The sequence below is a fragment of the Scyliorhinus canicula genome, chromosome 21 (assembly GCF_902713615.1).
Source record: "Scyliorhinus canicula chromosome 21, sScyCan1.1, whole genome shotgun sequence".
In the NCBI taxonomy this organism is placed as follows: Eukaryota; Metazoa; Chordata; class Chondrichthyes; order Carcharhiniformes; family Scyliorhinidae; genus Scyliorhinus; species Scyliorhinus canicula.
This window is the reverse complement of record NC_052166.1, coordinates 1,512,750-1,539,765: the sequence shown is the minus strand read 5'-3', so window position 1 is coordinate 1,539,765 and position 27,016 is coordinate 1,512,750. Positions and strand designations below refer to the sequence as shown.

At 55.9% G+C, this 27,016-nt stretch overlaps 2 protein-coding genes across 2 annotated transcripts in view; one reads left to right on the top strand and one right to left on the bottom strand.

Annotated features, from left to right (window-relative positions):
* Window positions 1-662: 662 nt before the first annotated feature.
* On the bottom strand, window positions 663-14,620 carry gripap1 (GRIP1 associated protein 1). Its single transcript, XM_038782394.1, has 8 exons — window positions 14,320-14,620; window positions 11,451-11,517; window positions 10,439-10,500; window positions 7,869-7,895; window positions 6,835-6,942; window positions 3,039-3,189; window positions 2,407-2,594; window positions 663-818 (listed from the first exon to the last, which is right to left on the bottom strand). Exons 1-8 carry the CDS (start codon window positions 14,359-14,361, stop codon window positions 678-680), a joined length of 786 nt encoding a protein of 261 aa, XP_038638322.1. The 5' UTR covers window positions 14,362-14,620; the 3' UTR covers window positions 663-677.
* Window positions 14,621-15,202: 582 nt separating this feature from the next.
* LOC119955803 (synaptonemal complex central element protein 1-like) overlaps window positions 15,203-27,016 on the top strand; it is a 55,446-nt gene continuing 43,632 nt past the window's right edge. The window contains exons 1-5 of the mRNA XM_038782393.1: window positions 15,203-15,216; window positions 19,216-19,272; window positions 21,401-21,460; window positions 23,078-23,152; window positions 23,949-23,996. Of these exons, the coding sequence (XP_038638321.1) occupies window positions 19,257-19,272; window positions 21,401-21,460; window positions 23,078-23,152; window positions 23,949-23,996 (199 nt within the window). The 5' untranslated portion in view covers window positions 15,203-15,216; window positions 19,216-19,256. The remainder of the gene's footprint in view (window positions 15,217-19,215; window positions 19,273-21,400; window positions 21,461-23,077; window positions 23,153-23,948; window positions 23,997-27,016) is intronic.

The following is a 27,016-nucleotide window of genomic DNA, read 5'->3' as shown; positions in this document are numbered from 1 at the left end:
CTCGAGGGACCACCCACGCCCCCTCCCCCTCCCTCGAGAGACCCCACGCCCCCTCCCCTCCCCTCGAGGGACCCCACGCCCGCCCCCCTCCCTCAGACCACGCCCCCTCCCTCAGACCACGCCCCCTCCCTCAGACCACGCCCCCTCCCTCAGACCACGCCCCCTCCCTCAGACCACGCCCCCTCCCTCAGACCACGCCCCCCCTCCCTCAGACCACGCCCCCTCCCTCAGACCACGCCCCCTCCCTCAGACCACGCCCCCTCCCTCAGACCACGCCCCCTCCCTCAGACCACGCCCCCTCCCTCAGACCACACCCCCTCCCTCAGACCACACCCCCTCCCTCAGACCACACCCCCTCCCTCAGACCACACCCCCTCCCTCAGACCACACCCCCTCCCTCAGACCACACCCCCTCCCTCAGACCACACCCCCTCCCTCAGACCACACCCCCTCCCTCAAACCACACCCCCTCCCTCAGACCACACCCCCTCCCTCAGACCACACCCCCTCCCTCAGACCACACCCCCTCCCTCAGACCACACCCCCTTCCTCAGACCACACCCCCTTCCTCAGACCACACCCCCTCCACATCGACCCTGTCGATACCCCATGAAAACCAGACCAGACCCCAGTTCGTAGAGAGGAAACTGGACTACAATCCCAAACAATTTGTAAAACTAAGGAAAGGATGCTCCGGCCAGGAGTGATGTCACTGACCAATCGCTATCTTTTATGGAGAAACAACCTTCAATTGAAACACGGCACTCACCGTTACATTCCTTCAGTCTCTGTTCCAGTTTGCTGCACTTGGACTCGGCCTAGGAGAGGAACAGATCAGGAAGCTGGATTAGAACACGGAGTCCAGAGCTCACTCACCACATCGCACAGCAGGAGCTCGAGCACACACAATCCTCGGCCAGTGTTCCCATAACTGGAACACATCAAACACTCCCAGAACAGGTACAGCATGGGGTTAGATACAGAGTAAAGCTCCCTCTACACTGTCCCCATCAAACACTCCCAGGACAGGTTCAGCACGGGGTTAGATACAGAGTAAAGCTCCCTCTACACTGTCCCCATCAAACACTCCCAGGACAGGTACAGCACGGGGTTAGATACAGAGTAAAGCTCCCTCTACACTGTCCCCATCAAACACTCCCAGGACAGGTACAGCACGGGGTTAGATACAGAGTAAAGCTCCCTCTACACTGTCCCCATCAAACACTCCCAGGACAGGTTCAGCACGGGGTTAGATACAGAGTAAAGCTCCCTCTACACTGTCCCCATCAAACACTCCCAGGACAGGTACAGCACGGGGTTAGATACAGAGTAAAGCTCCCTCTACACTGTCCCCATCAAACACTCCCAGGACAGGTACAGCACGGGGTTAGATACAGAGTAAAGCTCCCTCTACACTGTCCCCATCAAACACTCCCAGGACAGGTACAGCACGGGGTTAGATACAGAGTAAAGCTCCCTCTACACTGTCCCTATCAAACACTCCCTGGACAGGTACAGCACGGGGTTAGATACAGAGTAAAGCTCCCTCTGCACTGTCCCCATCAAACACTCCCAGGACAGGTACAGCACGGGGTTAGATACAGAGTAAAGCTCCCTCTACAGTGTCCCCATCAAACACTCCCAGGACAGGTACAGCACGGGGTTAGATACAGAGTAAAGCTCCCTCTAAAACTCTATTTTGCCTATTTTTGACCTCTCTCATTCTCTTACCCAGGGGTGTCAAACTCAAATACACCGTGGGCCAAAATTTAAAAATCGGGACAAGTCGAGGGCCGGACTGGTTCAATGTTGTTTTGCAAAACTTATTGAAATGAACTTATTGAACCTGGAACTAATAAAGCTTAGGTTATTGCCTATAAAAACATTAAATATTAAATAAATAAAAAAATTAGTTGCATTTATTTCTTATTGCTTTATCTGGAGCTTTTCCAGAGTAATTTCTAATGAAAACATTTTTCCACAGGCCAACACTTTGTGATTCACACTATACCTGAATAAACTCGGCATCAGCCATATCATACGCCATAGGCGCTTCAATTGCTGGGGCCAGCTTTAATAGTAATTAGATATTATTAGGGCCCACGGTGGCCTAGTGGTTAGCACAACCTCCTCACGGCGCTGAGGTCCCAGGTTCAATCCCGGCTCTGGGTCACTGTCCGTGTGGAGTTTGCACATTCTCCCCGTGTCTGCGTGGGTTTCGCCCCCACAACCCAAAAATGTGCAGCGTAGGTGGATTGGCCATGCTAAACTGCCCCTTAATTGGAAAAAATAATTGGCTAATCTAAATTTTTTTTAAAAATTAGATATTATCTCGCGGGCCAAAGATAATTCCACCGCGGGCCGGATTAGGCCCGTGGGCCTTGAGTTTGACATATATGGTCTTACCTGTTCCAATTTGTCCAGAGCAGATTTGATCGGTTCCAGTGCCTCTTTCTCAGTGCCCTCCTCATCCGCCTGCTGTTTCTCATCGTCCGGCATCTGCCCGTCTGTTATGTCCACTTCTTGCACATTGGTATCCTTCTGCTCTCTCAGGCGCAGGACGTTGATCTCTTGCTCATAGCGTTGCTGCAAGGCTGAGAGCAAATAACATATGTCGGCTTATCACACACTGACACCCAACTGACCCCGTGGCTCCAATGCAGGCCATCAAATAGCATCAACAAACACTCCCAGGACAGGGACAGCACGGGGCGAGGTACAGCACGGGGCGAGGTACAGCACGGGGCGAGGTACAGCACGGGGCGAGGTACAGCACGGGGCGAGGTACAGCACGGGGCGAGGTACAGCACGGGGCGAGGTACAGCACGGGGCGAGGTACAGCACGGGGCGAGGTACAGCACGGGGCGAGGTACAGCACGGGGCGAGGTACAGCACGGGGCGAGGTACAGCACGGGGCGAGGTACAGCACGGGGCGAGGTACAGCACGGGGCGAGGTACAGCACGGGGCGAGTACAGAGCAAGTACACTGCAGCAGGCAGATAGACAGGTAGTTGTCTGGTGCAGCACTGGGTGATTACCTGTCACATTTCTCTGCAGCGTTGTATTCTCAGCCTGTAGTCGCAGTAGTTCCCCGTCGAGCGGACTGGACTGTGGCGCGGTGTCGGACACGGGCGCCCCATCTTGAATCCGTTTATTCTCTGCCTCGAGGTCCTCAATCTGCACGCAGAGCTGAAAGGAGAGGTGGTGTCGAGTAAGGCACAACCCAAGGAATAGTTTCTACCCAGGCAGGACGTGGGAGCTTTCAGCATCGTCACCAGCTCCAGCGACACAGTGACCGAGGATCAGCACCACGGTCAGCACCCCTTGCCCCCCAGAACCCAGTCACATCCAGTCCCATTGCAGGAGTTCTGCACACTTCAGCACCACAGTCAGCTCTCACAAGACCAGAAGACGTTGGAGGTTGGGCCATTCGGCCCATCGAATCTGCTCCCAATCAATGAGATCATGGATCCACTTTCCCGCCTTATTACCCTCTATTCCCTCACGGATTAAAAATGTCTCTCTTGGCCTTGAACATACTCATCAACGCAGCCTCTCTGCGGTAAAGAATTCCACAGATTCACTCCCCTCTGAGGGAAGAAATTCCTCCTCATCTCTGTCTCAAATGGCTGACCCCCCTGACTCTGAGATTCTGCCCTCTGGTCCCAGACTCTCCCACAAGGGGAAACAGCCTCTCAGCATCGACCCTGTCAAACCCCCTGAGAATCCGAATGTCTCAATAAGGCCGCCTCTCATTCTTCTAAACTCCAATGAGCACAGGCCCCGACCTACTCAACCTCTCCTCATGAGAAACTCCCTCCCTACCCGGGATCGGCCTAGTGAAACTACTCGGGACGGCCTCCAATGTCAGTCTATCTTTCCTTAGATAAGGGACCAGAACTGTTCACAGTATTCCAGCTGTGGTCTAACTCGGGCCTTGTATGGTTTCAGCAGGACTTCCCTATGGTTTATTCTCCATTGCCTTCCAAACAAAGGCCAACGTTCTATTTGCCTTCCCAATGACCTGCTGAACCGCATGTCAGCTGTTTGTGGTTCATGGACGAGGACCTTATATTCCATCTGCCAAGTTTCTGCCCACTCACTTAACCTACCCATATCCCCATGTGTCACCCTCACCACTTGCCTGCCTACCTATTTTTAGGGTCATCCGCAAACTTGCTAATAGTGCATTCACTTCCCTCGTCCAAATCACTAATATACCAGAGCCCCTGGCTCAATCACACAACATCCAGTATCAGGAGTGGTGAACACTCCAGCATCACGGACAGCTCTGGGGTGATGGGGGTGGGGGCTATAATAAAGAGTCTATGGGACAGGTACACATCGAATTGGGACGGTTCCACAGATACCTCGCCGGATACAGATATCCCATCCCCATTTTGATTAGATCCAATCTTTGATGATGGGGGTCAGAGCGTGATTCATATGAAATGAAATGAAATGAAAATCGCTTATTGTCACAAGTCGGCTTCAAATGAAGTTACTGTGAAAAGCCCCTAGTTGCCACATTCCGACACCTGTTCGGGGAGGCTGGTACGGGAACGGGGGGGGGGGGGGGGGGGGGGGGGGGCTGAGCTTGGCTGGTCCAAGGGCCAAAGTCGCAAGAAACAGTAGAGTTGATGTCAACACTCTCGAAGGACAGATCAGGTCTATATTGTACGAAGGGGGCAGCACGGTAGCACAGTGGTTAGCACAATTGCTTCACAGCTTCAGGGTCCCACGTACGATTCCGGCTTGGGTCACTGTCTGTGCGGAGTCTGCACATCCTCCCCGTGTGTGCGTGGGTTTCCTCCGGGTGCTCCGGTTTCCTCCCACCGTCCAAAGATGTGGTTAGGTGGATTGGCCGTGATAAATTGCCCTTCGTGTCCAAAATTGCCCTTAGTGTTGGGTGGGGTTACTGGGTTATGGGGATAGGGTGGAGGTGTTGACCTTAGGTAGGGTGCTCTTTCCAAGAGCCGGTGCAGACTCGATGGGCCGAATGGCCTCCTTCTGCACTGTAAATTCTATGATTCACATTTTGTCCCCTTCTCTGTAAAGTAAACAAAACGATTGTAGCTGCCACGGGGAGTTAAGAAAGAAAACCCTCTGCTGGACTGCTTTGATTGACAGGCCATCTACTGCAGGTGGGAAAATAAACAACAGAATTTGGTCGTGCAATTTCAATGGCATTCTATGTTGATGTTTCCCCAAAGGCTGCGGCAATGCTTGGCTGAGCTTCAAAAACTACAAACGTTCTCAGCAGGGCTTCGGAGTTCGCAGTTTGATTAAATTGGCTTTTAAAGGATTAGTTGTGTTTAACGTGGGATCCGAAGAGAAGTTTGATTGTTTTTAGTAAGAGATGAACCACTGGAGGGGATTTGGAAAAGTTGCAGGAATTCAGGAATGGCAGTTCATTACTAATGCGAGATTAGATCGTCAGAAATTTATTTCTTGTTCACCTCCAGCTGGCTCTGGAGGTCTACCATGATGAATTCTGGGAGAATTGACATTTTATTGGATTGAAGAGTATGGGGGTGAGGGGGGAATTGGTTTGGAAACAAATGGGGGTGACAAAAAGAAAAATCACAAAATTCTGGGATGTAGCCACATTGGCAAATTTCCCGACTTGAGTTTACCTGCCTCAGTAAAACTCCTCCTCCTTAGTGTCTAACAGTTAGGTGGTGTTACAGGGATAGGGTGGGTGAGTGGGCCGAGGTAGGGTGCTCTTTCGGAGGGGCGGTGCAGACTCGATGGACTGAATGGCCTCCTTAGTAAGGATTCTATTCTCAGAGGTGTCACTGGGTCCCCGGTGCCCTTTCCCCAAACTCCCTCAACCCCATCCCTCAATCCCTTCTCTCTCCTGACACCGACCCCAAATGCCTTGGCTTTGTTCTGTAGTGACCATCCCTGGTGATGTTTTCCACATTAACTCAGCATCATCAGCCTTTCACCCACTGAGTGTCTGACCACGATCTCCAATCGAAGACCTTGGTTTACCGGGCAGGGTAACCCACGTACTGCTGTAGGTTTCAGAGACTTGGAGCAACCTAAACCTCAAATCATTGGAGAGAGTTACCGTCAGCGCTGTTTCCAATAGGCGGTCCAAAACCGGATCCAACAGCAGCATCCTCTCACAAGCCAACATGACCATCGCGGAGATGTGAATCATTCAAACCCGGCTCTGCTGGGGACTGGGGTAGCAATTGCTCCACAGGGAACTCGGTCACGTCGGGAAGCTTCAGGGAGGATAGCGGGAAACCCTTCAGGGGTTCCCCGAGGCGCCAAAGAGGTCGAATGCCCCCGCCGCCTCTCGGGAGCTGCTGGGTCGAGAGCGATGTCACACGCTGGGGCTGGGTCGAGAGCGATGTCACACGCTGGGGCTGGGTCGAGAGCGATGTCACACGCTGGGGCTGGGTCGAGAGCGATGTCACACGCTGGGGCTGGGTCGAGAGCGATGTCACACGCTGGGGCTGGGTCGAGAGCGATGTCACACGCTGGGGCTGGGACGAGAGCGATGGCACACGCTGGGGCTGGGTCGAGAGCGATGTCACACGCTGGGGCTGGGTCGAGAGCGATGTCACACGCTGGGGCTGGGTCGAGAGCGATGTCACAGGCTGGGGCTGGGTCGAGAGCGATGTCACACGCTGGGGCTGGGTCGAGAGCGATGTCACACGCTGGGGCTGGGTCGAGAGCGATGTCACACGCTGGGGCTGGGTCGAGAGCGATGTCACACGCTGGGGCTGGGTCGAGAGCGATGTCACACGCTGGGGATGGGTCGAGAGCGATGGCACACGCTGGCGATGCCGAGTTCACACGGGGAAACGAGCTGCTTACCTTGGAGAGCTCCTGCATTAGTGTTGTGTTTTGGAGGCGGAAGTCATCCTCTTGGCTGTGTAGCTTCCCCTGAAGCATCTCATTCTCGCTCAGCAGGGCATCCACTTCCTGGTATAGACATCAGACAAAAAGTAAAACACTCACAGAGCACCTTCGGAGATCTGAACATTGAGCCAGACAGAAACCCACACGCCCGAGGCCCTTCCCAAAGACTGCAACGAGGCAAATAACTCACCTCCTGACACCCCAAAGCCTGTCCACCATCTACAAGGCACAAGTCAGGAGTGATGGAAACTCTCCACTTGCCTGGATGAGCGCGGCTCCAACAACACTCAAGAAGCTCAACACCATCCAGGACAAAGCAGCCCCGCTTGATCGATACCCCACCCACAAACATTCACTCCCTCCCCCACCGACACACAGTGGCAGCCGTGTGGACCATCTACAAGATGCACCGCAGCAACTCACCAAGGCTCCTTCGGCAGCACCTTCCAAACCCACGCCCTCCACCATCTAGAAGGACAAGAGCAGCAGAGACCTGGGACCCCCACCACCTGGAGGTTCCCCTCCGAGCCCCTCACCATCCCGACTGGGAAATATATCGGCCGTTCCTTCACTGTCACTGGGGCAAAATCCCGGAACTCCCTCCCTAACAGCACAGTGGGTGTACCTACACCACACGGGGCTGCGGCGGTTTGAGAATCCGGCTCACCCACCCCCTTCGCCCTCCCCTCCGGCGAGACAACAATTGGAAGCTGGTGGATGGGGTGAGGGGCAAGCGAGACGAAATACAAAAACCCGATGGCGGATGAGGGAATGTGTGGAACATGTCGAAATGTAAATACACAGAGCGGAATACGTGCACCTGTCCAGGCGCGTGCACACACAACAGTCAGCGTAGAGCTAGGTGTATACGCGACCAGGAACAAACACAGACAGACACAGGCAGAATGCTGAAAACACGGCTGCAAGACAGAGCACACTTTGATGATCGCAAAGGTTAGAGGTCAGGAGGAAACTTGGTGAATCATTACCTGGACCTTCTTGCTTTTGATTATAGCCTGAGTAAAAGGAAGAGGTAAAATAATTAATTGTTTTTTCAGCACCAAACTCTAGACAATACATTGTCCAAAACAGGCCATTCAGCCCATCTGCTGTACACGCCCCTGTCAAAAACCATCCCCGCGCCCCAAAATATCACCAGACATAGGAGCAAGAGTAAGTTATTCAGCCCATTCATCCTGCTCTGCATTCCATAATTGGGTCATCACCTCCCTCCATAGACTTTGCCCCTACAATCCCTGCAGTGCAGAAGCAGGCCATTCGGCCCATTGAGTCTGCACCAAGTGAGCACCCCATCGATGCCCCCCTCCCCCCCCGGCCTTACCCCTCTTGGTCCGTCCCTGCCCTATCCCCGTAACCCAACCTAACCTGCACATCTTTGGACTGTGGGAGGAAACCGGAGCACCCGGAGGAAACCCACGCAGACACGGGGAGAACGTGCAAACTCCGCACAGACAGTGACCCAAGGTCGATACTGAGCAGGGTCCCTGGCAGGGAGGCCGCCGTGCTGCCCACTGGGCCGGCATATCCTAGGCATTCGTCTACAAAAATCCATTGCCTTCTCTCCTCCCTCCTCCCTCACTCGCTTTGTCCAGCTTCTCCCCCTCTGTGCCCCCAGTCAGAGCTCACAGCTGCGGGTGGCACGGTAGCACAGTGGTTAGCATTGTTGCTTCACAGCACCAGGGTCCCAGGTTCGATTCCCGGCTTGGGTCACTGTCTGTGCGGAGTCTGCACGTTCTCCCCATGTCTGCGTGGGTTTCCTCCGGGTGCTCCGGTTTCCTCCCACAAGTCCCGAAACACGTGCTGTTAGGTGAATTGGACATTCTGAATTCTCCCTCCGTGTACCCGAACAGGCGCCTGAATGTGGCGACTAGGGTATTTTCACAGTAACTTCATTGCAGTGTTAATATAAGCCTACTTGTGACAATAAAGATTATTATATCCCTCTCTCCACGGCATTCGCAGCATTTTTGCAATTTTATTCCCCGTGGGAGCGAGTCTCTCATTCTCCCCACTCCCCGTGGGAGTGAGTCCCACATTCTCCCCACTCCCCGTGGGAGCGAGTCCCCCATTCTCCCCACTCCCCGTGGGAGCCAGTCCTACATTCTCCCCACTCCCCGTGGGAGTGAGTCCCACATTCTCCGCACTGCCCGTGGAGCGAGTCCCACATTCTCCCCACTCCCCGTGGGAGCGAGTCCCACATTCTCCCCACTCCCCGTGGGAGCGAGTCCCACATTCTCCCCACTCCCCGTGGGAGCGAGTCCCACATTCTCCCCACTCGCTATGGGAGCGAGTCCCACATTCTCCCGACTCCCCGTGGGAGCGAGTCCCACATTCTCCCCACTTTCTGTGGGAGCCAGTCCCACATTCTCCCCACTCCCTGTGGGACCGAGTCCCACCTTCTCCCCACTCCCCGTGGGAGCCAGTCCCACATTCTCCCTACTCCCTATGGGAGCAAGTCCAACATTCTCCCCATTCCCCGTGGGAACGAGTCCCACATTCTCCCCACTCCCCGTGGGAGCGAGTCCCACATTCTCCCCACTCCCTGTGGGAACGAGTCCCACCTTCTCCCCACTCCCCGTGGATGCGAGTCCCACCTTCTCCCCACTCCCCGTGGGAGCGAGTCTCTCATTCTCCCCACTCCCAGTGGGAGTGAGTCCCACATTCTCCCCACTCCCCGTGGGAGCGAGTCCCCCATTCTCCCCACTCCCCGTGGGAGCCAGTCCTACATTCTCCCCACTCCCCGTGGGAGTGAGTCCCACATTCTCCGCACTGCCCGTGGAGCGAGTCCCACATTCTCCCCACTCCCCGTGGGAGCGAGTCCCACATTCTCCCCACTCCCCGTGGGAGCGAGTCCCACATTCTCCCCACTCCCCGTGGGAGCGAGTCCCACATTCTCCCCACTCGCTATGGGAGCGAGTCCCACATTCTCCCGACTCCCCGTGGGAGCGAGTCCCACATTCTCCCCACTTTCTGTGGGAGCCAGTCCCACATTCTCCCCACTCCCTGTGGGACCGAGTCCCACCTTCTCCCCACTCCCCGTGGGAGCCAGTCCCACATTCTCCCTACTCCCTATGGGAGCAAGTCCAACATTCTCCCCATTCCCCGTGGGAACGAGTCCCACATTCTCCCCACTCCCCGTGGGAGCGAGTCCCACATTCTCCCCACTCCCTGTGGGAACGAGTCCCACCTTCTCCCCACTCCCCGTGGATGCGAGTCCCACATTCTCCCCACTCCCCGTGGGTGCGAGTCCCACATTCTCCCCACTGAGTAAATATGTTTCTCCTGAATTTCCCCTACCCAGACCTCCCTGTTGAATTTTTCATGCGTTAGAAACTCCCGGCTCCGGGATTGTCCTCGCAAATCAGAGTTTGAAACTTCTCTAATGTCTCTGCATCATTCCTGTACAATACAATATGAGCGCGTTATCCAGCGTTAACCCTCTCCCAGTCCCCATGAATGCCAAATGACCCAGGAACAGACCCCACCATGGGGCGGGGGGTAATGAGAGTGGTGACAGTCACATCAGGCAGGTCCCTACCTTCTGCGCCTTCGCCAAATCCTTCTCCACATTGCTACATTTCTGCCGCAGAGAATTTGTTTCTGTAAAGTCAGGAGTGAAAGAGAGCGTTAACATCAAACCCTCCCAGGACAGGTACAGCACGGGGTTAGATACAGAGTAAAGCTCCCTCTACACTGTCCCCATCAAACACTCCCAGGACAGGTACAGCACGGGGTTAGATACAGAGTAAAGCTCCCTCTACACTGTCCCCATCAAACACTCCCAGGACAGGGTACAGCACGGGGTTAGATACAGAGTAAAGCTCCCTCTACACTGTCCCCATCAAACACTCCCAGGACAGGTACAGCACGGGGTTAGGTACAGAGTAAAGCTCCCTCTACACTGTCCCCATCAAACACTCCCAGGACAGGTACAGCACGGGGTTAGATACAGAGTAAAGCTCCCTCTACACTGTCCCCATCAAACACTCCCAGGACAGGTACAGCACGGGGTTAGATACAGAGTAAAGTTCCCTCTACACTGTCCCCATCAGACACTCCCAGGACAGGTACAGCACGGGGTTAGATACAGAGTAAAGTTCCCTCTACACTGTCCCCATCAAACACTCCCAGGACAGGTACAGCACGGGGTTAGATACAGAGTAAAGTTCCCTCTACACTGTCCCCATCAAACACTCCCAGGACAGGTACAGCACGGGGTTAGATACAGAGTAAAGTTCCCTCTACACTGTCCCCATCAGACACTCCCAGGACAGGTACAGCACGGGGTTAGATACAGAGTAAAGCTCCCTCTACACTGTCCCCATCAAACACTCCCAGGACAGGTACAGCACGGGGTTAGATACAGAGTAAAGTTCCCTCTACACTGTCCCCATCAAACACTCCCAGGACAGGTACAGCATGGGGTTAGATACAGAGTAAAGCTCCCTCTACACTGTCCCCATCAGACACTCCCAGGACAGGTACAGCACAGGGTTTGGATATCTGCTCTGTCAGTTGCTACTCTCTGCCGCACCCCCTCAGTCCCTCACCTGCATTCTGCTTCCGTAGCTGATCAGCCAGTTGGTAGTTCTGGGTCCTCAGTTCCAGCAGTTGAGCCTGGATGTGGATTTGGGGAGTGAGACAGAAGAGAAAGTTTCATTACACCAGTGTGCTGAGAAAGGTCTGCCTATGATTCCCCAGCCCCTCTCAGCCTCCTCATAGCGTCGCAAACCTCCTCACAGCCAATGAAGGTTTTCTTTATTAATGTGGCCAATGTTGCGATCAGGAATGTGCGTCCAGTACTTTGCACACAGCAAGGTCTCACAGATAGCAATGTCATAGCAACCCAGACCATCTGCCTTTAGTGATGTTGGCTGAAGGAGAAGTATTGCCCTCGGACACCGGGCCCCTCCTCCCTCCCTGCACTCAATGTAAAGCGGAGTCTGAACCGGTCACTTTTACAAGTTCAACATAACGTCCCAGCTCTAAATTTAGAGTACCCAATTCATTTTTTCCCAATTGAGGGGCAATTTAACGTGGCCAATCCACCTCACCTGCACATGTGGGGGCGAAACCCACGCAGACACGGGGAGAATGTGCAAACTCCACACGACAGTGACCCGGAGCCGAGATCGAACCTGGGACCTCGGGGCCGTGAGTGGGAAGGGGAGGAGGACGGGGAGGGGGAGAGGGGGACGGGGAGGGGGAGGCGGAGGGGGAGGCGGGGGCGGGGGAGGGGGAGGGACTCGGTTTGATTGATTGGCCGATGAAGTGACCCCAAAGACACGACTCTGCCCAGTAACCGCTGGTGATTGGATCCTATCCAAGTGGAATGATTTCCAGTTTTGACTCCTGGAAGCACAGGTACAAGGCCCTACTCTCCTCGCCTCCATGTTTTCTCCAGAAAGGCTGAGGGCGCTTTATTCCTGGAACTAGAGATCCTGAATGAATCAATCTATAGGGAAACCATTACAGACTGCAGACAAAAACATTCTCTCTCTTTCTCCAGAAAGGCTGAGTGCTGTATTTCCGAAACTGCGGAGGCCTGAATGTACAGCATACAGCATCCGCAGTAATTTGCTTTTATGCTTTTAACCTGAATGTACAGTCGGATTGAGAGTTTGAAAAGGAGCAAGGTGCTGAAAACGCCGTCTGAAACAAAGACTCTTTTTGCTTTCAGTTTTTTTTACAACTTTTCCCCCATTTGTTTCTCTGTCTTGTGTGTGTGGGTATGTGTGTCTGTGAGGAGGGGGGCAAGTTAAAAGGGAAATTAGGAATTAGATAACAGTTAACCAATTATATTCAGATTTATTATTGTCACGTGTACCGACGTACAGTGAAAAGTATTGTTCTGCGTACAGTCCAGACAGATCGTTCCATACATGAATAAACATCGGACGTACGATAATTACACATATGTAAATACATAGACAGAGTTTGGGTGAAGCATAGGCAGTTTGTGGCACTACTCAGTACTGATGATTGTGGAGAGATCAGTTCAGTCCATACAGGGTCATTCAGGAGTCTGGTAACAGTGGGGAAGAAGTTGTTGTTGAATCTGTTCGTGCGTGTTCTCAAGATGTGGATTTGGGGAGTGAGACAGGCAGTGGGAAGTGTTGTCAGAGTCACTGGATGGGAGGTGGGTTGCTGCAAATTTCATTTCAATTAAGTCATCATGTTTATTTACAAACCTGGTGACTGTAATTGCTGGGCAGCTAAGGGGACAAAGACTTTGGGTATTTTTATAAGAATTATCGGTTAATTCACTTGTGTTGGGACTCTGGGGCTGGAATTGACTGCTCACTATCACAGAGGGTCTTTTTAAAAATAAATTTAAGAGTGCCCAATTGTTTTTTTTTCCCCCCAATGAAGGGGCAATTTAGCATGGCCAATTCACCTAACCTGCACATCTTTGGGTTGTGGGGACGAAACCCACGCAGACACAGAGAATGTGCAAACTCCATACGGACAGTGACCCAGGGATCACAGGGCGTCTGACAGGCCCTGTAATAAAACCAAATGATGCTGTGAAGTTTATTAACCGCACTCTCAACCTGCCCCCCACTCCCTTCAATTATTTAGGTGCAGAAGCACCCGAGTGCCCCTGCGCCCCCTTTACAATCGTCCTTCTTTCCTTTCACATCAAAGAACAATACAGCACAGGAACAGGCCATTCGGCCCTCCAAGCCTGTACCGGTCATACCAGCCTTGGCCAAAACCCTCAGCACTTCCTAGTGCCGTATACCTCTATACCCATCCTACCCATGTGTTTGTCGAGATGCCTTTTGAACGCCGTTAATGTATCTGTTTCCACAACCATCCTTGGCAACGCGTTCCAGGCCCTCACCACCCTCTGTGTAAAGAATCTGCCTCGCACATCTCCTCTAAACTTTGCCCGGACGTCACCTCTATCGGCCAGAGCAGGACACTGTTGCCGAACTCACGCCAGAGCCCGCTTCGGCCGCTTGACCGATCGGATCCGCAGGATAACCTCCGGGTGACCTCCGTCCCGTTCTCCCCTCGCCTCCCGGCAGAGGGTCAGCTCCAAAAACCAACAGGGGGCTGCTCGACCGGGAACTTCCTGCTCATTTCTATCACAATCTCCACATTTCTTCAAAGGGACAAGGGGGAGGGGTTGATATAAAATGTATTTATTTATTTTTTTGGTGTCAGTTATTTAAAATTGGTGGAAATGAGAGTCCACCTCCACCCAATGGGAAATGCAGCCGGTCCCCAGCGACCTGTCCCCGGGTGAGGCTGTAATCGAGGCCGGGGTCTGGCTTGCGGCCTGGTGTGCCCTGGCCAAGGGGCGGCGGCTGGACTCCCCGCCTCATTCCCCCCCGGCTGGATGGTGTGTGAGGCCCACCAGGGGCGAATTGCCTCCCTCCCTGCATCATCATTGCAGCCCTTTGGGGTTACCTGCATCCGCTGGAACTCCTCCTCCGAGAGAGCCTGCGCCATCTTTGCCGCTCCCGGTGCGGGCGACCGCCGCCAACCGCACGATTAAAGCGGGCCTTTCCCCGGGGGCGGGGCGGCGGGGCCAAGGGTACAGGCGCCGCCCGGCCGCACCCACTTTCTCCAGCAAACACCGGCAGGTGAAACAAGGAAACAAAGGGCCAGGTGTGCCGCCCGGCCCCGCCCAGTCCGGCCCCGCCCCCGGCCCCGCCCACTTTCTCCAGCAAACACCAGCAGGTGAAACAAGGAAACAAAGGGCCAGGTGTCCCGACCGGCCCCACTGCAGTCCGGCCCCGGCCCCGCCCCCGGCCCTTGCCCCGCCCACTTTCTCCAGCAAACACCGGCAGGTGAAACAAGGAAACAAAGGGCCAGGTGTGCCACCCGGCCCCGCGCCCGCCCAGCCTCGCCCCTCAGAGGCCCCGCCCAGACCAGTCCGACCCGCCAGGCCCCGCCCACGCCTTCCAGGTGCCGGCCCGGCCCGCCCCCAGCCTCGTTCCGCATAGGCCCCGCCCCGCCAGGCCCCGGCCCCGCCCCCGTCCAGCCCCCAGCCGGGTCAGGCCCCGCCCCGCCAGGCCCCGCCCCGCCTGGCACACCTGGAGCAGCGGAGCTTTTTGAACTGACGGAAATTACACAACAGAAGCCCCGCCCTTACCACACAAGCCCCGCCCACCGCCACACAAGCCCCGCCCACCGCAGCTTCTCCCGCCGCGCGGCACGTGTTGGGTTCGCGCCCAAAATATTCAAATTTCAACCGCGCGGGGGGGGGGCGACAGAATGAAGACTAGATGGCGGGGAGGGGTGAGGGGGCGCAGGGGGTGAGGGGGAGGAGCAGATGTGAAGGGGAGGAGTTGTCAGGAAGAGGTGGTGTGAGGGGGGAGGGGGGGAGGGGGTGTGATGGGGAGGGGGGGAGGGGGTGTGAGGGGGGGGGAGGTGGTGTGATGGGGAGGGGGGAGGGGGTGTGATGGGGAGGGGAGGCGGGGGTGTGATGGGGAGGGGAGGAGGGGGTGTGATGGGGAGGGGAGGAGGGGGTGTGATGGGGAGGGGAGGAGGGGGTGTGATGGGGAAGGGGAGGGGGTGTGATGGGGAGGGAGGAGGGGGTGTGGGGGGAGGAGGTGATGGGGAGGGGTGTGATGGGGAGGGGAGGAGGGGGTGTGATGGGGAAGGGGAGGGGGTGTGCTGGGTGAAGGGGGAGGGGGGTGTGATGGGGAGGGGAGGAGGGGGTGTGAAGGGGGAGGGGTTGTGATGGGGAGGGGAGAGGTGGGGTGTTGGGAGGAAGGCGGGGGTGTGATGGGGAAGGGGGAGGGGGGGTGTGATGGGGAAGGGGGAGGGGGTTGTGATGGGGAGGGGAGGAGGGGGTGTGAAGGGGGAGGGGTTGTGATGGGGAGGGGGGGGAGGTGGTGTGATGGGGAGGGAGGAGGGGGTGTGATGGGGAGGGAGGGGGGGTGTGATGGGGAAGGGGAGGTTGTGATGGGGAAGGGGAGGTTGTGATGGGGAAGGGGGGGTTGTGATGGGGGAAGGGGGGAGGTGATGTGACGGGGAGGGGGGAGGAGGTGGTTGTGACGGGGAGGGGGGGAGGGGGTGTGTGACGGGGAGGGGGGAGGTGGGGGTGTGATGGGGGAGGGAGGAGGGGGTGTGATGGGGAGGGGAGGAGGGGGTGTGAAGGGGGAGGGGTTTGTGATGGGGAGGGGGGGAGGTGGTGTGATGGGGAGGGAGGAGGGGTGTGATGGGGAGGGGAGGAGGGGGTGTGATGGGGAAGGGGGAGGGGGTGTGATGGGGAAGGGGGAGGGGGTGTGATGGGGAGGGGAGGAGGGGGTGTGAAGGGGAGGGGGTGTGATGGGGAGGGGGGGAGGTGGTGTGATGGGAGGGAGGAGGGGGTGTGATGGGGAGGGGGGAGGGGGTGTGATGGGGACGGGGGAGGGGGTGTGATGGGGAGGGGAGGAGGGGGTGTGATGGGGAGGGGGGGAGGGGGTGTGATGGGGAGGGGGGGTGATGGGGAGGGGGGGAGGTGATGTGACGGGGAGGGGGGGAGGTGATGTGACGGGGAGGGGGGGAGGTGGTGTGACGGGGAGGGGGGGAGGGGGTGTGAGGGGGAGGGGGAGGGGGTGTGATGGGGAGGGGGGGGGCGGGGGTTGTGATGGGGAGGGGGGGGGAGGGGGTTTGGATGGGGAGGGGGGGGCGGGGGTGTGATGGGGGAGGGGTGTTGTGATGGGAGGGGGGGAGGGGTGTGATGGAGGGGGGGAGGGGGTTGTGATGGGAGGGGGGGGAGGGGGTGTGATGGGGAGGGGGGGAGGGGGGGGACGGGGGTGTGATGGGGAGGGGGGAGGGGGTGTGCTTGGGGGAGGGGGGGCGGGGGGTGTGAGGGGGGGAGGGGGTGTGATGGGGAGGGGGGGAGGGGGGTGTGATGGGGAGGGGGGGAGGGGTGTGATTGGGAGGGGGGAGGGGGTGTGATGGGGAGGGAGGAGGGGGTGTGATGGGGAGGGAGGAGGGATGGGAGGGAGGAGGGAGTGTGATGGGGAGGGAGGAGGGAGTGTGATGGGGAGGGAGGAGGGAGGTGTGATGGGGAGGGGGCGAGGGGGTGTGATGGGGATGGGGGGGAGGGGGTGTGTGCGGGGGGAGGGGGTGTGATGGGGAGGGGGGGAGGGGGTGTGAGGGGGGAGGGGGGTGTGATGGGGAGGGGGGGAGGGGGTGTGATGGGGAGGGGGGGGAGGGGTGTGATGGGGAGGGGGGGGGAGGGGGTGTGATGGGGAGGGCGGGAGGGGGGTGTGATGGGGAGGGGGGTGTGATGGGGAGGGGGGGAGGGGTGTGATGGGGAGGGGGGAGGGGGTGGGAGGGGGAGGGGGAGGGGGTGTGAGGGGGGAGGGGGTGTGATGGGGAGGGGGGAGGGGGTGTGAGGGGGGAGGGGGTGTGATGGGGAGGGAGGAGGGGGTGTGATGGGGAGGGAGGAGGGAGTGTGATGGGGAGGGGGGAGGGGGGGGGGGTGTGATGGGGAGGGGGTGTGAGGGGGGAGGGGGTTGTGATGGGGAGGGGGGAGGGGGTGTGATGGGGAGGGGGTTGTGATGGGGAGGAGGGGTGTGTGATGGGGAGGGAGGAGGGGGTGTGATGGGGAGGGGTGTGATGGGGAGGGGGGAGGGGATGTGATGGGGAGGGAGGAGGGGGTGTGATGGGGAGGGGGGAGGGGGTGTGATGGGGAGGGGGGAGGGGGTGTGATGGGGAGGGAGGAGGGGGTGTGATGGGGAGGGGGAAGGGGGTGTGATGGGGAGGGGGGAGGGCGTGTGATGGGGAGGGGGGAGGGGGTGTGATGGGGAGGGGAGGGGAGGAGGGGGTGTGATGGGGAAGGGGGAGGGGGTGTGATGGGGAGGGGAGGAGGGGGTGTGATGGGGAGGGGGGAGGAGGTGTGATGGGGAGGGGAGGACGGGGGTGTGATGGGGAGGGGGGAGGGGGTGTGATGGGGAGGGGGGAGGGGTGTGATGGGGAGGGGGAGGGTGTGATGGGGAGGGGGTGTGATGGGGAGGGGGGTGTGATGGGGAGGGGGGGGTGTGATGGGGAGGGGGAGGGGGTGTGATGGGGAAGGGAAGGGGGTGTGATGGGGAGGGGGAGACGGGGTGTGATGGGGAGGGGGTGTGATGGGGAGGGGGAGGGGGTGTGATGGGGAGGGGGGGAGGGGGTGTGATGGGGAGCGGGGAGGGGTGTGATGGGGGGGAGGGGGTGTGATGGGGAGGGGGAGGGTGTGTGATGGGGAGGGGAGGAGGGGGTGTGATGGGGAGGGGAGGAGGGGGTGTGATGGGGAGGGGAGGAGGGGGTGTGATGGGGAGGCGAGGAGGGGGTGTGATGGGGAGGGGGTGTGAGGGGGAGGAGCAGATGTGAAGGGGTTGTCAGGAAGAGGTGGTTTGAGGGGAGGAGGGGGTGTGATGGGGAGGGGAGGAGGGGGTGTGATGGGGATGGGGAGGGGTGTGATGGGGAGGGGGAGGGGGTGTGATGGGGGGGGGGAGGGGGTGTGATGGGGAGGAGGGGGTGATGGGGAGGGGAGGAGGGGATGTGATGGGGAGGGGAGGGGGTGTGATGGAGAGGAGGGGGTGTGATGGGGAGGGGGGAGGGGTGTGATGGGGAGGGGGTGTGATGGGGAGGAGGGGGTGTGATGGGGAGGAGGGGGTGTGAGGGGGAGGGGAGGAGGGGGTGTGATGGGGAGGAGGGGGTGTGAGGGGGAGGGGGTGTGATGGGGAAGAGGGGGTGTGAGGGGGAGGAGGTGTGAGGGGGAGGAGGGGTGTGAGGAGGAGGGGGTGTGAGGGGGAGGGGGTGTGGGGAGGAGGGTGTGAGGGGGAGGGGGTGTGAGGGGGAGGGGGTGTGAGGGGGAGGAGGTGTGAGGGGAGGGGGTGTGATGGGGAGGAGGGAGTGTGAGGGGGAGGGGGTGTGATGGGGAGGAGGGGGTGTGAGGGGGAGGGGTGTGAGGGGGGAGGGGGTGTGAGGGGGAGGAGGGGCTGTGAGGGGGAGGAGGTGTGAGGGGGAAGAGGTGTGAGAGGAGGGGGTGTGACGGGGAGGCTTTGGGGAGGGGTAGGATATGTGAGGGGAATGGAGGAGGTGTGAGTGGGATGGGTTGATGAGAGGTTGGAGGAAGTGTGAGGAGGGAGGGGGTGAGGGAGATGGTTGAGGGGGGGGCTTCAAACCCAACCAAGGGGATGAATTAATGTGGGGAAAATTACATTTCTGACCAATTTCCTCTCATAAGAAGCACATCAGAGTGGGGCGGCCATTCCTCCCATCCTGGCCATGCTAGCGGGTGTCACTTGGCGGTCTGTCTCGGCCTATTTCACCCCCTCGGTTACCTTCCTCCATTTGACCATTTCTCCCATTTTCTTCAAACAGGGGAAACCACTCCGGTATTGGACGACTGCCTGGAACTGCCAATGGAAATGGAGCTGGGTACGAATGCACAGGGGGGGCTCGGGAATGGTGCAGGTGGAAGCTGTTCGACTCATCGTGTCAGCACCATTCAATTGGTCCCACTTCTCTTTCCCCCCTCCCCCCCAATGCTTTCCCCAAGAGCCTGTAATTTCTTAAAGAGGTTTCACCTTAGGGGGATCAATTGGGGAGTATGGAGTGAGACATTGCGAAGGGTAAAGGGAACCTCTTGTTGCAAGGATGAGCCTGGTACAGTTTAAAGTGGTGCACAGGGTGCATATGACTCGTGCGAGAATGAGTGGGTTCTTTCAGGGGGTAGCAGATAAATGTGAGAGATGTGGGCGGGGGCCAGTGAATCATGCGCACATGTTTTGGGGTTGTGAAAAGTTGGGAAGATTCTGGGCAGGAGTATTTGCGGTCTTCGCCAGGATAGTGGAGGAGGAGGTGGACCCGGACCCTTTGGTGGTGATATTTGGGGTTTCAGAGATGTCGGAGGTCATGGAGAGGGGAAAGGCCGATGTCGTGGCTTTCGCCTCTCTGTTTGCACGGAATTTTGCTGGAGTGGCGGTCGGCATAGCCACCGGGGGTAGCGGCTTGGTTGGGTGACCTGTATGACTTCCTGCGGTTGGAGAAGATAAAGTATGAGCTAAGGGGCTCTGCAGGGGGCTTTGAGAAAAGGTGGGGGATGTTTGTGACCGTGTTTGAGGGGCTGTTCGTCGCAGGGGGGTGGGGGAGGGTGAAAAAGGGGATAAATGTGTGCAGACTGTATCGTTGATTGTTGGGAAGTATGTTTCCCGGGGTGTTTATTTGCTGCAACCTGCTTTGATACATGTCTGTCATAAAATATGTTTTTTAAAAAAGGAGAAGTTTCACTGCAAGCTGCCACAACCTCTTTTCCAATCGTCTTAAACTCTGGAATCCTTCTGGAGATAGTTTCCCTTTATCCACTTTTATCTGAATCCTTTAAACAACCCCCCCCCCATTGCCTTCTCTGGCCCGAAGTTGATTCCTTGCCCTATCCCTAACTCTTCCAGCCTGGCGGCCATTTGGAATTTAACGCACCACCGTGACATCTCTGCCGTCCAGCATAAACGTGGCTATCCTTGGGCTTCACCACCACTTGCCCGCCCGCTCCCCACATCCCTCGATTCCCAAGAGCAGAGACCGAAGATCCGTCTACTCCCAACTCCTAAATGTCTTCGGCGACGGAACATCCTCAACCCACTGAGGTGGAGAATTCCAAAGATTCACAACCTTTCAAGCAAAGAAACTTCTCCTCACCTCAGCCCTGAAAAATTGGCCCCCTTATCCTGAGAATGTTCCCCCGACCCCGCTCCCCCTGTGATTTAGATTCCCCGACCAATGCTCTACCATTCAAATGAGGTCCTTACTGTTCTGACACGATAATCCTTAACTCCACTTTCCGCCACATCCCCATAACCCTCATTGATTAAAAATGTCTCTCTCAGCCTTGAACATACTGAACGGCCCAGCCCCTCTACAGCCCATCTGTGGTAAAGAATTCCACAGATTCACTCCCCTCTGAGGGAAGAAATTCCTCCTCATCTCTGCCTCAAATGGCTGACCCCCTGACCCTGAGATTCTGCCCTCTGGTCCCAGACTCTCCCACAAGGGGAAACAGCCTCTCAGCATCGACCCTGTCAAACCCCCTGAGAATCCGAATGTCTCAATAAGGCCGCCTCTCATTCTTCTAAACTCCAATGAGCACAGGCCCAACCTCCTCAACCTCTCCTCATGAGAAAATCCTTCCCTACCCGGGATCAACCGAGTGAACCTCCTCTGGATTGCCTTCATGTCAGTATATCTTTCCCTCCTCTCTAACTCTCTCTCCGACAGATATGTTCCAGTCCCCCTTTTGATAGCTGCTGGATCTGTGTCCACCTCCCCTATCAGGCAGTGGATTCCAATCCTAACCATGCCCTGTTTGAACGAAAAGCTTTTCCTCATGTCGTCCCTGGTTCAATCGGCAATAGCCGTAAACCTGTGCCCTCTATTTATTGACCTTCTGCCCTTGGAAACAGTCCTGTTTCGTTTGCTTTTGTGATTAAACTTCCGCGAACAACCCTCCACTCGTCATAATTAGCTTTGGTTTCTATTTCTGACTAATGTCAAACAAATTCTGTTTCAGGGCAGAAAGTGGAACCTAACATTGGAGAGATCGTGAAAAAAATCAAGACCTTAATTGAAGGTAATGTAATATTATCGACCGTGTTTATCTTTTCAAGGGGATGTGGGGCATCGCTGGGTGAGGCCAGCATTTCTTACCCATTCCTAATTGTCCTTTGGAACGGAGAGACTCACTCGGGCCATTTCAGCCATTATTGCTACGCCATCATTTAAAAAATGCATAAAAACTGCTGTTATGCTACTTCAGCAGCAATCTTTTGGATCCCGGGATATCTCATCGGGAAAGGGGGGTATGTTATGGGCCAGGGTTTAGAGAACCCCAAAGTGTATCATGGAGTTCACCTGACCCACAACTTTTAATAGATTGTGGTATGGGGAGCACACGGCCCACTCTACAGGTGTGGGACAGCAGAAATGGAAAAGTATTTTTTAAAGCAAAACAATGTTTATTCTATGAACTCAAGTTAAAACATACAGTGAACATCTTAGCGACCATCAATTCAAATACAACCCCCAAAGAATACAACACTAAGTAATCCTTTAAGCTTTCCTTTTAACATCCATGTGACATAAAACATCTTTTACCAGAAGCACATCAGGTTAAAGTCGCTACTGTTATTAGTTTGTAATCACCAGGATCGATTTACAGTCTTTAGATTACAGAGAGAGACTCTAATACACCTTCTGGCTATGACTGCAGCTATCCAGCTCTGAAAACGAAACTAAAACACACCCTGCAGCAAACAGCCTAAAATGAAAGTAAAAAGCTGACAGACTGCCCAGCTCCACCCACTCTCTGACATCACTGCAGTAATAAACACCCATTTCTTAAAGGCACTCTCACATGACAGGGGTGCTTTTTGGATCGCCAGGTGGAGTGGGGCGGGAAGCTTCTACTAGCAGGCAGGGAAGCAGCTAAGCGTGGAGGAATAATTCTTGCTCCTCGACCCACAAGCAGCGCTGTAAAGACACGTGCCTTTTCCACCCAGCCCATCCCCACGTCCTTTTCGCTCTTGGTGTTTCCCGAGGTCTTGGAAACCTGGAGTAAATGTGAGGCACAGCAGCCTTTTTTATAACATGTAAATGGCCAACCCACCTCCTGGGAATGTGTCTGTTGACCACCTTCCTGTCCCGTCTCCATTAAAACCGGAGGCGGCCGATTTGGAGGCAGCGTACAGACTTTTTAAAAAACATTTTCACATCTCACCTGTTCCAAACCCAACCATTTTTTTGCATTGGGGTGGGAGGCATGCGTGTACCCACACCACACGGGACTGCAGTGGGTTCAAGATGGCAACTCACCCACCACCTTCTCAAGGAGCAATTAGAGCATGAGCCAAAATGCCAGCTGGAGGTAAATGAAACGCGACACTGGGCATGGTGGAACGAAGTTGGAATGTTAGCTAGGACCTTGTCAGGCGGTGGGGGGTAGAGTTTGCATGGCGATGGAGCTTTACCCGGCAGCTAACCCGCTCTGCGGGTCTCCCCACGATCAACTGGCCAGTCAAGCCAGAGAGTGCACCTTGTGTTCAGGGAAAATGCCCCTCAGTTTGATGAGCGCTGCCACCCCCGCCCCTCCCTCACCTCCCCAATACCAGCACGGAAATCACAAATATCAAATGTACTCGCTGTTGACCATGGTGTTCACCGCTCACTCTCATGTGCCCATGTATTTCAGAGAAAAGAGTGAACGATGAAGAGCTGAAGGAGTTGCAGGCCCACCAAGGAGCAATGGAGAAGGAACTTGACCAGTGTAAGTATGTACAATAATGAGATTTGATGAGATTCCCAGTTGGCAGGCCAGAGCAGCAGTTAGCATGCAGCTAGATTGTTTATTTGTAATGCCTTCCACCCCACAGTGTCGCTCCTCGCCAAGGAACGGTTGGCAAGGCCGTTAAAAAGCTTCAGGTAAACAACTGCAGCCTATTTCTGAAGAATGTGCACCGAGGGTATGACTGCTGCCAACTGTCATACGCTGCTGGCCCAACTGCTGGCAAGATGGTGAGGGACGGGGAGGGAATGTGGTTGAAACCGTGCTATGAAAGACGGAAGTTCTTGTGAAAGGCATCGCCCAAATGTTTACTGAAAGTAGAGTGAGTCAGCAGATAGCCCTCAGGCTCCTGCCATTTACAGCTCCCACTGAAATCTCGTAGGCCAGATCATTTTCTTGCAACCAGTCACTCCTAGACACTCATCGCTCTGTGTACATCTTGCCCTTGATTGGTTTGCTACCAAGCCTCCCAATTTCCTCCAAAAACATCAATGTTGGGGGCAGGACAGTACAAGTTTTAACCTCGTCACTCCCTTCCAGGGTAGCTGCTGCCTTATTCTTTCCAGGAATGTGGGCAGTGCATGTGAGGCCACCATTTCTTGCCCATCCCTCAGGCTTGTTCAGGCCATTTCAGAGGGCAGTTGTCAGTCAAACACATTACGCTAGTGGTCACTGCGAGTCACCTGTCCATTCCGGGTAGCTGATCCATGCACTGCTTCTTTTATTGTTGAAGTTTTCTGACTGCCTCTACTACAATGCCATTTCCCTTTCTCAATAGTAAATCAGGAAATCTTTCACCTGGAAGGCAGCTGTAACACGAAGGAAGGTAAGAGGAAATTGGCCGAGAGTAGTTCAGCAGGTTTGAGAACAGTGCCAATGTGTTTTATTGAAATGTGTATCTGCCAACCTGCCCGCTGCAGCTCCGACCCGACCTGAACCAACATTGCCCGGAATGACCCAGACATGTAGAAATTCAGGGCTATCGATATCTTTGGAGCCAGGGAAATGCAGTCTGCGACCTGGGTCCGAGATCGGGCTGCTCTAACTGTCGCTGAAGCACAGATATTGTACACTTGGTTCCTCCTCAGTTCCTAAGCACTCACGTGGTGTAAGGAGACGACCAACGACCCCCCCCCCCCCCCCCCCCCACCGATTCGTCCACCTTTCCTTCTCCGCCCTACAATCTGTCCGCCTTCTGTATCATTCCCTCCTCCCTTCTTTACAGCACTCCACAACCTTCCAAATCTGCCCTTCTTCAACCTTCTCCCCCGCAGATTCCCCTTTCCTGTCTTTCCATGCTCACCCTTCCGCCTACTGTTCTCTCTACGGTCGACTCCTTCATTCTTACCCTGCCTCGCCTCGTCCTCCTCTATGCTCTCCTGCTTGCTCCAATCACTCGCCCTCCCCTCCCCTTCACCCGCACTCCTTTCGCACATCCTCGCATGTGAACCAGTTTCGCATATTTAACTGGCCATTGAAATGTGCCGGGCCGGTTTGGAGCCAGAATCTCCCGCCTCCTGGAGGAGAACATTGGAGTCCCCGTGTGGTCAAGGACATTCTGCCAGATTGGCACTGTCAAGGGGTGTGGCATGAAAGGAGGAATGGCCTGATAGAAGCAGGGCCTCAAAGGGCGGGGGGCATATGGCGAGCCCCATGGTTCGATCCCAGCCCCAGGTCACTGTCCGTGTGGACTTTGCACATTCTCCCTGGGCGCGATTCTCCGTCCCCCATGCCGGGTGGGAGAATAGCGGGAGGGCCTCCCGACATTTTTCACGCCCTCCCGCTATTCTCCCCCTCCCCCCCCCCCTCCACCCCCCCCCACGCCCGGCCCACGCCACGAATCGCGGCAAGCGGCGATTCTCCGAGGCTGATGGGCCGAGCGGCCGGGAGTTCAATCCCGTTTCAACACGGCAGCAAACACACCTGCTTGCTACCGTCGGGAAACGGGCGCCAGATGCCCGTTTGGGGCATCTGGGGGCCCCGATTGGCACGGCAGTACCACGGCCGTGCGTCCGTAACGGACGCACTCTTTTCCCTCCGCCACCCTGCAAGATCAAGCCGCCACGTCTTGCGGGGCGGCTGAAGGAAAAGACGGCGTTGTCCAACCTGCGCATGCGTGGCTGACGTCATGGGCTGCGTCAGCCGGCGTGATGCTTGGCGTGAAGCCTTGACGACCGCCGTGACGCACGGGGCCTCGCTCCTAGCCCCGCCCGGGGGAGAGAATCGGCCCCGGAAGTGGGCGTGGAGGCTGCCGTGGGTCACGACCTGTCCCACGGCAGCCTTTACGATTCTCCGCATTTGCGGAGAATCTTGCCCCCTGTTTCTGCGTGGGTCTCATTCCCACAACCCAAAGATGTGCAGGGTAGGTGGATTGGCCACACTAAATTGACCCTTAATTGGAAAAAAGAACATTTTAAATACATTTTTTAAAAGTGGGGTCTCGCTTACCTGGTGGAGAGCCCCTCGAGCTGGCGATTGGAAGAGGGCAGGGCTGATACGAGCAGGAAGGGGAGGGGGAGGGATCTGAATGCCCCAATGCCAGCAGATAACTTAGTGCCAGCGAGGTTGGGACGGGGAAGGGATGCTTTATTGTCACTTTGAAATGGACCGATCACTCTGAAGCCAGGCTTGCCGCCATGTTTAGGCCCCGCCTCGCACACTGCTGGAAGTGCAGAAAGTCCACAATGGGAACTCTGCCCGAACATTGGGATTCTCACCAATATCTCGCCAGAAATGAACCTAGGCATTTTTTTGAATACTTTCGCCCAATATCTGGAATATTTTATGCAATTAATACTCACGAAATACTCAGCGGGTCAGACAGTATCTGTGGATAATTTTATACAGTTAATACTTCACAAATACTCAGTGGGTCAGACAGTATCTGTGGAGTATTTTACACAGTTAATACTCAGCGGGTCAGACAGTATCTGTGGAGTATTTTACACAGTTAATACTCAGCGGGTCAGACAGTATCTGTGGAGTATTTTATACGATTAATACTCAGGAAATAATCAGCAAGTCAGGCAATGGTTTGAGAGTTGGTGGAGAAAACAGTAGTGTGCACATCCACAGTTTTTCCATAGAAGAATCCATAGAATTCCATAGAATTTATACAGTGCAGAAGGAGGCCATTCGGCCCATCGTCTGCAGCCATCCTCTGAAAGAGCACCCTACCTAGGCCCACTCCCCCACCCTTATCCACATAACTCCATCTAACCTGCATATTTTTGGACACTTAGGGACAATTTATCATGGCCAACCCACCTAACCTGCACATCTTTCGGGACGTGTGGGAGGAAACCAGAGCACCGGGAGGAAACCCACACAGACACGGGGAGAACGTTGAGACTCCACACAGACAGTGACCCATCGGCATCGAACCTGGGACCCTGGCGCTGTGAGACAGCTGTGCTAACCACTGGTGTTGCATCACATTCACAAGCCACCTGTAGAATTTTACATCAACCGCCATTGCCAAACCTTTGTGTCACCCATGCTGCCAAGCAGTGAGCCTGGACTTGCCTCAGGATAGCTGCTGGCCTGGGTGATGCTCGGCATCTGTAGGTTTCCACTCTGCCAGGGCACGTTGGTACACTTCACCGAGCTGCTTTGGGAATTTGATAACCTGGAAATCCTTTTCGGGGAGATCAACCTCCCAGAGTGAGGAGACGGGGCAATAGATCTCTCCTGAAACGACCAAAGAATTCCACCACAATCCATTAGAAATCACCCAAGCTCAAAACAAAAGCGAGCCTGAATTTCAACATGAACTGATTCAGGATGTCCTTGTGGTAGTCACCACTGTTGTATATATATCACATATGAGGTGTATTACGGTAAGGC

What these genes read in the sequence shown, in the direction of transcription:
- gripap1 (XM_038782394.1), bottom strand. Translation starts at nt 14,361, where the DNA reads ATGGCGCAGGCTCTCTCGGAGGAGGAGTTCCAGCGGATGCAG. An exon ending in GCTACGGAAGCAGAATGCAG is followed by an intron (nt 10,501 to 11,450) that starts GTGAGGGACTGA and finishes CTGACTTTACAG; the next exon opens with AAACAAATTCTCTGCGGCAG. An exon ending in TAATGCAGGAGCTCTCCAAG is followed by an intron (nt 3,190 to 6,834) that starts GTAAGCAGCTCG and finishes CTCTCCTTTCAG; the next exon opens with CTCTGCGTGCAGATTGAGGA.